This window comes from Vidua chalybeata, chromosome 20 (genome assembly GCF_026979565.1).
Source record: "Vidua chalybeata isolate OUT-0048 chromosome 20, bVidCha1 merged haplotype, whole genome shotgun sequence".
NCBI lineage: Eukaryota > Metazoa > Chordata > Aves > Passeriformes > Viduidae > Vidua > Vidua chalybeata.
The window spans coordinates 6258930-6271498 of NC_071549.1; the positions used below are offsets into that span (position 1 = coordinate 6258930).

Consider the following 12569-nt stretch of genomic DNA (forward strand, 5'->3'; position numbering starts at 1 on the left):
TTCCTTTGAGCACCTCCATCCACAGTTTCTATTTCTTCTTCCTCTTGCAAAGACGCCCAAGCTCTCTCCACGCTGAGATTTTTTTTTTTTTAAGTACAAAAATAATAATTTGTCTAAATTTGTAAATAGTAATTTGTATAATATAATATATATAATTTGCATAATATAATTTGTATAATTGGTAAATAGTAATTTGTCAGAAGGCGTGAGACAGACCAGAAATCAGTTTGGCCACTTGATTTTCCCAACTGGGCAGCCTCACACGTGTGTGTTTTTTAACTGCCTCGGCTCTTTTTTTACTAAATAACCTGTTTGCAGTCAAGGAGGTGGTGTTAACTCAGGCAGTGCTGCGGGGCTGATCCTAAAAGTACCAAGGAAACCAGTGGGATAAACACTTGTCACCTCGTTTGTGGCCTGAGCTGTAACTGCTGTAATGTGAGATCCCTCGGGCTGTTGTGTCTGAAGGCACGATGGATTTTTTTTTGAAGTGTACGTGTTTATTTTCAACCTGTCTGAAATCACAGAGCATCCACACCTACAAGCAATGTGCCTCCCCGTGGGGTTTTTGGGGCTGGAGCATCTCCGAGCTCAGGAAAAGCTTTAATTTATTGCACTGTGCCAAGGCTTTATTGGCTTGTGTTTGCCAGGAGGAAATTCTTTGTGCCGCCAGCTCCATGGGAAGTAAAAGAAGTTCAAAAAGGAATAAAAAGAGTATTTGGGTATTATACACACAAATATATTTGAGGTGAAAGGAGTACACTGTGTATAACCCTTCCCCTCCTCATCCCTGTGCACTGATGGATTCCGTACGGGGAGTTCTCTGCTAAAATTCCTCAGATTATTCAGTCTAAGAAATACAAACCATAGAAATCAGCCTCGGAGGGGACCTCAGGAGGTCTGGCCCATCCCTGGGGCAGGATCAGCTCCACCTGAACTGCTCCTGACACCAGCTTGTCCAGTCTGCACTGGCAGAGCTTCCACTCCTTCCCAGTCAGTCTAATCCAGCATTTTGCTCTTCCCTCTCTCCAATCCATCCTCCTGTTCCCAGTTCTGCAGTTTCAGGCTCGTTCCTCCCTCTCTGTGCACAGCAGCCCCAGAACTCCTCCAGTGCTGCATTTATTCTCCAGTTGTGATTGTGTGTGATGTTCTCCGGGGTCATCTTGGATTTTATCCTGTTGCAAGGGTGTCATTAACTCAGTGGGTTTATGAGGCTGATCCTGCAGCCCTAAAGCCTTTTTGAGCAGGTGAAGGCCAGGAGTGCAGCTTCCCTCAAGGTGACACAAGGTGTCCCTTCCTTCTCTTTGTCACCAAAACTGCAGGAAAAACAAAAACCCTCCAACAACATTCTTAGTGGGAGCTAAAATGGATCATTTCGTTTTAGTGGGATCATTTCCTCCTTGCTCCTCCTCCAGTGAGGGCTGACTTTAAGAACCACTGGCTTTTCTATCCCACCTAACCTTGCTCCTTTGTCCTGTTTCCTGCAGGATTTAGGGATGGAGTCCACCTCTCTGGATGATGTCCTCTATCGTTACGCCAGCTTCCGAAACCTGGTGGATCCCATCACCCACGACCTCATCATCAGCCTGGCAAGATACATCCACTGCCCCAAACCAGTAGGTGCCACGGTCTCCTCACGCTCTGGGGCTCTGCTGCCTTGGGAAACTGGGAATGTGGAGCCTCTCCCTGCGTGCCAGGGGAAAATCCTCCCAGTTCTGGGTGGGTCTGGACCAAGAGGATCAGGTTTTCCAGCTGAACAAGTGATATTTGGCTAATGTTGGTACTCCTTTTGGCTTGTGTGTGGCAAGGGATCATCTATGGGTGGATGGACCTGCAGGCATCCCTCTCCTGTATTTGCTGCTAATAACAGGTCTTTAATTTCCTGTGAGAGTGTCTGAAGGGATGGAGACATTCACTGCTGCTTCTTGTGGGTGTTTTACTCAGTTATAGCCTCTACCACTGTTTGAAAAGGAGGGAAATTGCCTTTTTTTTTTTTTTTTTTTTTTTAAGCACTTACAGATTTCTTTCATGTTGTGAGGCAAAGCCACAAAGGTGCTGTTTGGGCTGTGCCTGCCTGTGCTGTGGTGTGAGTCTGACTCTGAAGTTTCATAAAACTCTCTGCACTCAGTAAAAGGTGTTGGGAAGGGTGAAGGGGACACCAAGGACCCAAATCTCCACCTCCAGAGACCAAGGATGGCTGTCCCATGTCCTACAGCGTGAGATGGAGATGGAGCCACGCCCCTGTACTGTGCAGGGATATCCAAGGATCCCTTTTCCTGTGGAGAATAAGATCCTTTCCTTCCTCCTCCCCCATGAGCTGGGAAAGTGGAGAAAGCTGCTCTCGTGCCGGGCGCGTTTCCAGGCGGAGAGGCCCCGTTCCCCTGCTGAGGTTGTCCTTTTCCAGAGCACTGTGACTAAGCTGGTTTCTCCTCCTGAGGGTGAGCCATGGGATGAGAGCTCTGTATTCCCCATAAAAACACCCCGAGGCCACTCCTGAGCCTGGAGCTGCTCCAGTGCCGAGCTCCTGCTCTCCCTCGTCTCCCTGCAGGTTTCTTTTGGCACCAAAGGCTGTGGAGGAGGCAGTGCCAGGGTAAGCAGGGAGATGCAGAGTCCTCGTTCCTCTGCTCAGCCCTGTGAGGCACATCTGGACAGCTGTGTCCAGTTCTGGGCTCCTCAGGGCAAGAAGAGCTCCTGGAGTGGGGCCAGAGCAGGGGGACGAAGAGGATGAAGGATCTCTGACAAGGAAAGGCTGAGGGAGCTGGGGCTGTTCAGCCTGGAGAGGAGATGCTGAGAGGGAGGGGCCCTCATCCCTGGCTGTCCCTGTGTGCAGGGACCCAGCAGTGGGACAAGAGGAACGGGCAGGAGCTGATGCCCAGGAAACTCCACCTGAGAATGAGGAAGAATTCCTTCCCAGTGCAGGGGAGAGCTGGAACAGATTGTCCAGAGGGGCTGTGGAGCCTCCCTTCACTGGAGAGAGATCCCAGAGCTGTCTGGGCACAATCCTGTGCCCTGTGCTGGGGGATGACACTGCTGGAGCAGGAAATCTGGGCCTTCCAGCCGGACAATTCTGGGATTCTGTGGTGGCAAAACCCCAAATGAATCAGCCTGAGGCTCTTACTCTGCAGGAGATGCTTTTTGGATGCCCTTGGTGCTCTCCACATCCTTTGCACAGCTCAAAGCACCACACCAGGCATGGATGGATGGATGAGGGATGGATGGATGGATGGATGGATGAGGGATGGATGGATGGATGGATGATGGATGATGGATGGATGGATGGATGGATGGATGATGGATGGATGGATGGATGGATGGATGGATGGATGGATGATGGATGATGGATGGATGATGGATGGATGGATGGATGGATGATGGATGGATGGATGGACGAGGGATGGATGGATGAATGGATGATGATGGATAGAGGGATGGATGATGATGGATGATGATGGATGATGGATGGATAGATGATGGATGACGATTGATGGATGATGGATGGATGAGGGTTGGATGGATGGAGAATGGATGATGGATGGATAGAGGGATGGATGAGGGATGGATGGATGATGGATGGATGGATGGATGGATGGATGGATGGATGGATAGAGGGATGAATGAGGGATGGATGGATGATGGATGGATGGATGGATAGAGGGATGAATGGAAGTTGCCTTGAAGAGGGAAGCAGGAGTTGTGCAGGTGACAGAGAACAACTCCAGCAGCAGCAGGGCTGTGCTGCAGCTCCTCCTTGATGGCTTTGCCTTGCTCAGGTTTGGGTGCCACTGGCTGTGCTTTAAACCCTTTTTTTTTTTTTTTTTTTTTTTTTTTTTTGGCAGCTGAGTGAAAAGTAACTTCATCCCAGGGTTTCGTGGTGGTTTCCTGAGATACTGACGTTCTGTAAGCCCCCAGAAAGCTGCATGCTTTAGTCACCAGGGTTATTTTCCAGCTCCCAGCCCTCTCTTCCCCCAGACTTACTTCACTTTGACAGAGGCTTGGCACAATGTGTGAGAGCAGGAGAACACTCGGGGCCAGGAGTGCTGCAGAAGTTTTGGCTTTGGCTCTGCATCCTGTGGCACAAATATACATAAATACATAAGTTGAGGCAGCTGGGAGCTTGTCCTTATCCATCCAGAGGTGGATGGAGCTGACATGGACCCTGGTCCCTGTTAACCTTCTCTTTTAAATACGTTCCTGCTCAGGGTTACGGGGTCCTGCTTCCCTCCTCCCTCCTGGAGAGGCTTTCCTGACTCTGTACATTGCTTTTTTCACTCAGCTTCTATTTATACCACCCTTAGCTTAAAGGTGACCCCTTTGGACTCTCCTCTGAGCTAAAATAAAAGTTGAATCATTTTTCCAAGCCCTGGGTAAACACAGCCTGAGTCCGTATGGCCAGGAAAAATTGGCCTGGGCTCCCCAGCGTGGCTGTGGAGCTCAGGGGATGCTGATTCCAGCCAGCAAATCCAAACCAAAAGCTGTAAGTCGTGCTGGAGGAGGCTGGAGTGCTGTGAAGGAGGAATTTGGGAGGTGGAAATGTTTGGGTGAGTTTTGTGTGGGTGTCCAGGCAGTGGTGCATGGCTGGATTGCTGCTCCCAGGCCCTGCTGAGATCCCAGCCTGGCCCGTGGGTTGGGGTGTGCAAGGAGCCAAGGAAAAACTCCTTTCCAGGTGATTTGGAAGTCAGGGGTTGGATGTGGTCCCATTCCAGAAGTGTTTAATGCTGTTCAAGGAAACCCAGGTCCTGGAGTGCAGCTCTTGTCACCTTTAGGGTTCCCGAGGCCTCAGAAGGGGCAGATTTGCTGTTCAGGAAACTCAGATTGTGCAGGAGGTTTTCCAGCAAGGAAAGGGGGATCAAAGACATCTGAACAAGTGTCTTCTCTCCCATGGCCAGTCTTTTGTCTCCCTGCCTCTCTCCTTGTGGAAAAGGTTCCTTGGAGAGCAGCTCAGCTCCAAAGCCACTTCCCAAAACCCAGTGCCAGGAATCTGTGGGTGCTGCCCTCGGGGTGATGTCTGCCTGTCCCCATGGCCAGGAAAAGGGGACAAAACACCCCAGCAAAGCCATGTGCTGTGGGATGGAGCAGCCAGGAGTCCCCAAATCTCCTGCAGCTTCTCCAGTTTGCAGCAAGAAGGAGCTGAAAACACAAACTTTTGAGTAAGGAGCGAAGGGCCCCCGTGAAAAATTCTCAGCTCTCCGTGCCAGCAGGGATATCTGGCCCTGAACTATTGGAAAATTAAAGCAATTCCTTTTTTTCCACACACCAAAGCCACGTGTGTGGATGACTGATGGCTGTGATAGGGAGTGAGTCAGGCTTCCCTCCAGCTTGAGGACTTGTTGGATTTGGGATAAGCACTGGGGGAAAGGGGAAAGTGGAGCCTTGGGCAAGGCTGGTCCTTGTGCCCTTGTTCCACTGCAACCCCTGGGATGTACCTGGAAGCTCCTCCAAGCCCTGAAGGCTGCCCAGAGTGAGATTTTGGCTTTGCTGATCCCCATCCTGCTGCTTTCTGGCAGGGCAAGGCTGGCAGAGCAGCTTAGCAAAGCCCCATCCCAAAATCCAGCTTTGCCTGGCCATTCTCCTGCAGCTCCTGGGCAGCAGCTCCTCCCAGGCCTCAGGTGGAAGATGTGATCCTGTTCAAACACAGGGGAGTGGATTTGGGCAAATTTCTCAATTTGGGATTGAGATAATTCCCTGTTGTGTGCAATAGGGAACATCATCCTCATCTTCTCCACTGAAATTCAAGATAAATGGGGATGAGGAGAGTTTTTAAAGCTCTTCTAAGCAGCTGGAGAGTGGAAGCAAAGTGGATTTTGCCCTGGGTGGATGGAAGATCTGTTTTCCTGTTATTTGAGCAATTTCTGTGTGGCCACATCCCTGGCTCTGATATATTTTCCTGCCTGAGCTCTAAACTGATCAGGTTTGCAGGATGGCTTTGATTCCATGAACTGTCACCTATGAAAACAAGAAAACATGGAGAGGAAAAGTGGTTGTTGTGACCTGGATGGATTAATTTATTTCTAACCCTCCTTCAGCCCTGTGGGGTAAGGACTTAACTTACAAATCATATTGAGGTTTTTATGCCCTGCATTTTTAAAATATGTTATTTCTGTCAGGGCTAAAATGAGCATTTTTCTTGTTATTTACCATCCCTCTGTGCTGGGCCACATGGTTAAAAGTGTATTAATAACCTCAGTTTGTGCAAGATGATCAGGGCACCACGACCACCAACTCAGGGCCTTTACCCCAAAAAAACCATCCCTATACCCAGCTCCTCTGCCACGTGTGTTATTATTTGAGCTGGAATTCAAATTATCATTCCAAGTTCCTGACATCAAATTTGGCTTCCAGCCTTATGAGATGAAATTATAGGTCTGAAGTGGTGACACACTGAGGGGCACTCCAGCTCAGGGTGATCTCATCAACCCAAGTGAGATTTTTACCTTTCCCTTTTGCTCTGAGGTGTGCAAGGAAAATCCCACAGAGCTCTCAGATTCCAAAGTGCTGTGAGAACACTGAGTATTATTTGTTTTCTGCTTTAAGAAACATCATTAAAATGAGCTGATCTATGAACAAAACCCCTCTAAACCCCCAAAATATTATATAAAATCAGAGGGAATGATGAGGTTTCAACTTAATTCTGTATTAATGACTCTTTCTGGATTTTTTTTGTTTGTTTGTTTGTTTTGTTTTGTTTTTTGCTGGTCTTGCTTCAAGTGTGAAGATCCCTCTTTGTGAGTATTTAGGACATCTGCAATATTTGAAGATGTCCTGAAGAAGGAAAAATCTGGAAAGCTCAGACCCCACTGAGGGCAGCTCTGATTCTTTGCTGACTTGATATCCTGCTATTTGCTCTGCAGAAAGAGAGATGTTCCTCCCCTAAAGCTTTTGTGTGAGAGCTGAGCTGAGTGCCTGGGAAATGGGAGGAAATTACACTTTGCAGGGGTTTTAAGCATGAAATCTGAAAGGGAATAATGGCAAGGTCTGGATGGGCTGTGATGGTGCCACTACTGTGAATTTACTGGGTTTTTGTGTGAAATGGGACCTGAGCCCTGCCTGATCCTCTTTTGTCCAAGCCCTGTGGGGTGCAAGGAAGCCCCTGGATCCTTGTCCCTCCCAGCCTGAGGAATGTGCTCCCCATTTCCATATGGAATTGGAAATGTGACCAGTTAATCACACTCTGATCATAAAATCATTTAGGCTGGAAAAGATTTCACATCATCAAATCCAACCATTAACCAGCCCAGCATGGCCAAGGTGACTTTTATCAAAACTTTTCTGATCCCTTTTTGGGCTGCATAAGCCCAAAATCTCAAAGCCAGCTGGCAGAATTGCCAGGCCCCCTTTTTGCCCAGCTCCCATGATAACAGGACGACCTTTCCCAACCATCTGCAAAGCCCTGGAAATGCCACAGGGTGGATTTTTATCAGCCTGGAGATGGATTTTTGCAGTGCCTCCCAAATGTCAGGTGCCTCATCATGCAGCAAGGGATGTGCTCATCTTCTCTTTCTTCCCATCTTGGTGACACCAGCGGTGGGTGATGGGCATCATCACATGGGTTGGATGATTAAAAGGTTAAAAAGAGGATTAAAAAATGAACCAGGAGCTGGAAAAGATATTTCAGTTTCCTTTGGGTGAGGCTGTAGTTCCCCAGTTTAACTTTCAGTCTTTCCTCAGGACCTCTTCACCCACAGGCTCAGAGTGTCCCCAAGGGAAGTGGCAGATAAGAACCAGCCACCCCATTAAACAGTAACAACACATTTTATTGATGTTTTCTGCTGGTAATTGGTGGGTTTGAGGTCAGCTCATTTATGTTTTAATCAGAATATCATTTCCCTCAGAGGAAGGGAGGGTGTGGATTCCCTGCCCCTGGCAGGAGGGTGATTTATTCACCTGAGGAGAGCGTGCTGGGGACCTGCCTGGAGCATGGCTGGAGGGGAGAGCTGGAACTTGGCTGGGGGTTTTGAGATCCATTTCTAGCCCAACTCACAGCTATGGGAGTACCAAGCAGGAAAATGTTCTGCTGGAAATGTGGGTTTGCAGAAATGAGTGGTTCAATAAGGAAACTTTGAGGGCTTTCATAAGGAGGGGTTTCCTCTCTGTTGATAAACCTCTGCTGACGGATGAGGAATTGATTGTGGCCACATCTGAACTGGTTCAGGCAGCAAAGGCTGCTCACCACCTGCCCAGGGGGTGAGAGAAGTTTTAGCAAATATTATTACCCAATCTGAGCAGTTTTGGGGCTACAATCAGCCCGTGTTTCAACTCTGACCCCTGAAGGCTGGCAGTGCCCAGGGCATATTTTGATTCTGCTGCTCTCCTGCAGCATCTCGGAAAGGGATGGAGCTGGTGCCATGTCCAGAGGCTCTGCCCCTGATCCTGCCTTTGCCCCGTGCTGTGGACTTGAAGAAAAATCCAAAAATCCCCCAAATTTCAGCTATTTTTGCTGGGTACCCCAGTCAGGCTTTGCAGGGGGGTTCAGAGGTGCTGGACTTTGCAGGATGAGCTGAAAGCACTGAGGATAAACCCCTGGCACTTCCAGCAGCCCTTTCCTTGCAGCTCCCTCCAGCCCCAGATGAGGAATAAAGAGCCCTGTCAGCATTTCACAACAGGAAGAAGCAATGCCTGGCTTTGGGAAGGGCTGTGCACTCAAAACACCTCTGGGGCTTGGAAGCACTCCTGTTTCTAGGGCTAATCCTGGAATTTGAAGAGTTCCTGGCATTTTAGCCTGTCTGCAGCATCACATCTGCCTTGCCAGGTTATTTCTTGGAGCAAGGAGAGGTTTGTCCCTTTGCTGCTGAGCTCTAAGCTTGCCTTGGCTGCTCCCAGCACCACCTTGCTGGGACAGCTCTGCATCCCTTGCTTTGGCTGTGCCACAGGGCAGAGATGCTTCCCCCCAGATTTGGGGTGGCTCAGGACTCTGGGGGTCTTCTGAACCCCCTCTGGTTCATCCCAGGGGAAGAACGTGCCCTCCCTTCCCTGGGAAGCGCCAGGTGATGGCTCCTTCCAGAGGGGAGGCACCCGCTCTGTCTCTATTAGAGGGGAAATAAAATAAAATAAAGAAAGAAAAGCAAAGAGTTTTTGTAAACAGGGAAGGTGCCAGGAGGCTTCCCAGTGATTGCTCTTCCTCGATGGCAGGGACTGGGATTCCTGGCCAAAGTCCAGCAAGTGATTATCTCCCAGTTTGGGCTATTTGGGGATTTCTAAGAGCTTTATCCCACCCTTCCCATCTTCAAAGAGCTTCGCAGTCGTTGGGTCATTTGCTAAATCCTCCTGATTCCTCTGTCACTTTCCTTTTTCCCCTTGCCCTCCATCCTGCCAGGACAGCCCCAGCACAGCTCCGTGTTTGCATCCGTGTTTTCACATCTGCTTGGAGCACTTGGAAGGGACCCCGCTCCCTGCAGCCTCGCTGCATCCCAGAGCTGTTGCTGGGAGAGCTTGGATACCCTCGACTGCTGCTTCCTCACCTCTTTTTCCCTTTAAAAAATTTGGAAAATCCCCAGCTGTGCTGTGCCTGCAGAGCAGATGAGGTTAATGAGCTGGAGCCTTGTGCCCTTTCCCTGGGATTCACATTAGCAGGGAACAGCAGGGAGTGGATGTGAGGGGGTCCTGCCACCCCTCCCAGGCTCCCAGGGCTGAGAACCCCCAGGGAATGACAAAAATATCCCGGGGACACTCCTGCAGCCACGAGGGGCTGGGCTGGGCTCTGCTTCCCGTGGGATCCCAGCTGATCCAGGCTGGGAAAGGCTCTCTGTGGTGTGCTCAGTTTGGGACATAAATAACCCAGAAATCCACATCTGCATCCTGGGAGCAGAGGGGGGACAGAGGAGAGTGAGTGGTGCCTGCTGGGGTGAGACCTGTGGTTCCAAGGGGGATTTTCCCCAAAAAATGCCAATTTTCCTCTGAATTTCATTTTCCCTGTGCGTGTTGAGGGGGAAGGCAGTGCCATCTTTCAGGAAAGGGAATGAAATCTTGAAATCAGAAGACAGAGTGGAACAAACACTCTGGAAAAGAGATATGATCAAGTAAAAATGAAATTGAAAAAACAGAAAATGTGAAATGGAGTGACTACAACCAAATACACTGAGAGGAAATGAGGTGCAGTGAAAAGGACCAAAACTTGCTAAAGATTATTCCCATTGAATTCACAAAAATCAGGGAATAAAGGGAAACAAAGAGGCAGAAGAGAAACAGGAGAAATGAAATTTCAGAAATAACCATGATACAAAGTGGAACAAGAAAAGCAAATGGGATGACATGAAGTGCATGGCAATGCCCTATTGATCCTCATTTAAATCAAGATTTCACTCCCTTTCCTGAGAGTGCCATCATCCCCTGAGCACTCTGGTTCCAGCAGCAGCACCTCGGGTGTTTTTCTCTTTTTTTGTTGTGCACCAGCTGCAAGGATTAACCTGTTGTTTGCTGAGATATTTCCAGAGTAATGAGTGAATCCACAGTAATCCCTCCTGGATTTTTAGCTGCTCCCTTTGTTTCATGGCAGCTCTATCAGTAGGATACAGATGGATTTAGCATTAAAATTTAGCTGCTCCAGTGACCTTTCCAGTGGCATCTAAGTGGCCTTCCCATAATGACTCTGTTTGTAGCACTCAAGTGGGTCCAATTTATCAGGAGTGGGGATGCTCCAAGGCCTCCTGCCACACCTCAGGGGTTTTTAGGGCCTCACAGAGCAGGGAAATGCAGCACACACCTCCTGCCATTCCCCACACTGCTCCCATTCCTCCTTTTCTCTGGAAGCTGAGCTGGGTACCCTCCAGCAGCTCTCAGGGAAGATTTTGATATTATTTTTTTTTTCAGTTTTATCTTCCATGTTCCCCTCAGGGCCGTCTATCACCTCAGATTTTATTGCCTTCTCTAATTGCTTCTCTGAAGTCCAAGTGCAATATTACTCCAGGATCCTTTGGAACAGCTTCCTGAGCTGCTGCAATCCCGTTCATCTCCTGCTTCTGCCTCTCTTGATAAGCCCTATTGTACATTGCTTTTCATTTTGGTGTGTCAACACCGAGGCTGAGGCTTTGCACTTTGGCCTTTCAGCAAAGCAGATTGGGGGGAAATGTGCAAAACTGGGTTCCATTCCTTCCCTTTGTTTCTACAGATTTTGCCTTTCAGTGTTCTCCCAGTGCTGCAGCTTCATCAGCTCCTAATTTGGGCTAATTCAGGGTTTAATTGCCGGGTCCTTGGTGCTCTGTGGTTGTCCTAAGCGAGCACCCAGTGCTGGAATTTTAAGAGTTGAACAGGAGCAAATCCTCTCCTGAGAGCTAAGGAATGAACCTGGCTGGTGCTGGGGGGAGGTGACCACCCACCCCATCTCTGCAGCCAGGACAAGAGGGGGAGCTGTGACAATCCCACTCGTTTGGGGTTTCCAGCTTTGGTAGATTTGTCTGGAATCAGGATTTGGGGTGGGTTGTGGTTTTTTGTTTTTTTTTGTTGTTTTTTTTTTTTTTTTTTTTTATTCTGAAGTTAAAACAAGTGCCATGCTCAGCGTTGGGTTAATTTGATGAAAGCCAGGGGTTAATGGGGCCTCCTGGAGATGGGCCAGGCAGGTCCCTCAGGTGACAGCCTGGCTTGTCCTGCCCACAAGTGGAGCCCAGTCCCATTCTGCACCAGTTGCTGCCTTTCCCCCTCATTGAGTTTTATGCTGCTGTCAAGCAGGACTCCACAAAATGTTCATTTTGCCCTGGCACGGAGCCCCTGCCATCTGCTCCAGGACACCTTCAGCTGCCAGAGCATCAGGCTGCTCCAAAAAGATGGTGAAAGGCCAGAAGTGCTGCTCAGGGTCTGTATTCTCACCCTGCTCTGCAGCTAATTACAGCCACAACCTTGAATTATTCTTACCATTTTCGGTTTGTTGTGCAGTCCTTACCTGCAGACCTGGGTTTGGAATTTCCCTGGGTGGTTTTGTAGATGGCTTTGGGGTTTTCCAGGTGATGGGTGAAGAATCAGCATCTCCAAAATGCCCCTTCCTGTGCAAAAAGGTTACTGCTGGATGGCAAATTTAGTGGGGTTTCTAATAAGGTGTTATCAAAGTCTAATTTTTGCTCGGTAGAAGATTGATTCTTCTCCTCCTTTAAAAAAAAAAAAAAAGCCCTTTTTCTTTGGCTTTTATTTATGCTAGTTCAGATTTTGCCTCTTTTCCCTTCTTTTTTCCTTTTTTACCTTCCCAAGAAGGAAATTTTGGTCAGATTTTACCTCTTTTTCCTCTTTCACCTTCCTTAAGAGGGAATTTTTGGTGGTAAAACCTGTATCCAAGCAAACCAGAAGGAAGAGAGTGAGATTTCTGCTGTGAACAGCATTCCCTATGCAAACAGCATCTGGAGCTGTTTGCTGGGTTTGCATTGTTTCTGTGCAGCTTTTATGTCTTTTATTTCTGTTTCTGTGCATCTTTTAACATTCTCTCAGTAGGATTTCCCACAAACTACCAGGATTTCCTGATATTTGGGGTAGTTTGAGATTATACCCCCCCTGAAATAGGTGATGTAGGATCTGATTTGATGTTGGGCTTTGACTGTGTGTAAACCCTGTAGCTCCACAGTGATCATTGCAAAATATGACCCCCCAAAAAAAAA

General features: G+C 48.5%; 1 protein-coding gene across 1 annotated transcript in view; it reads left to right on the top strand.

The window, feature by feature from the left end:
* Positions 1-12569, top strand: part of LRRC75A (leucine rich repeat containing 75A) — a 60613-nt gene that overhangs the window by 20830 nt on the left and 27214 nt on the right. The window contains exon 2 of the mRNA XM_053961654.1: positions 1485-1613. Within this exon, the coding sequence (XP_053817629.1) occupies positions 1485-1613 (129 nt within the window). The remainder of the gene's footprint in view (positions 1-1484; positions 1614-12569) is intronic.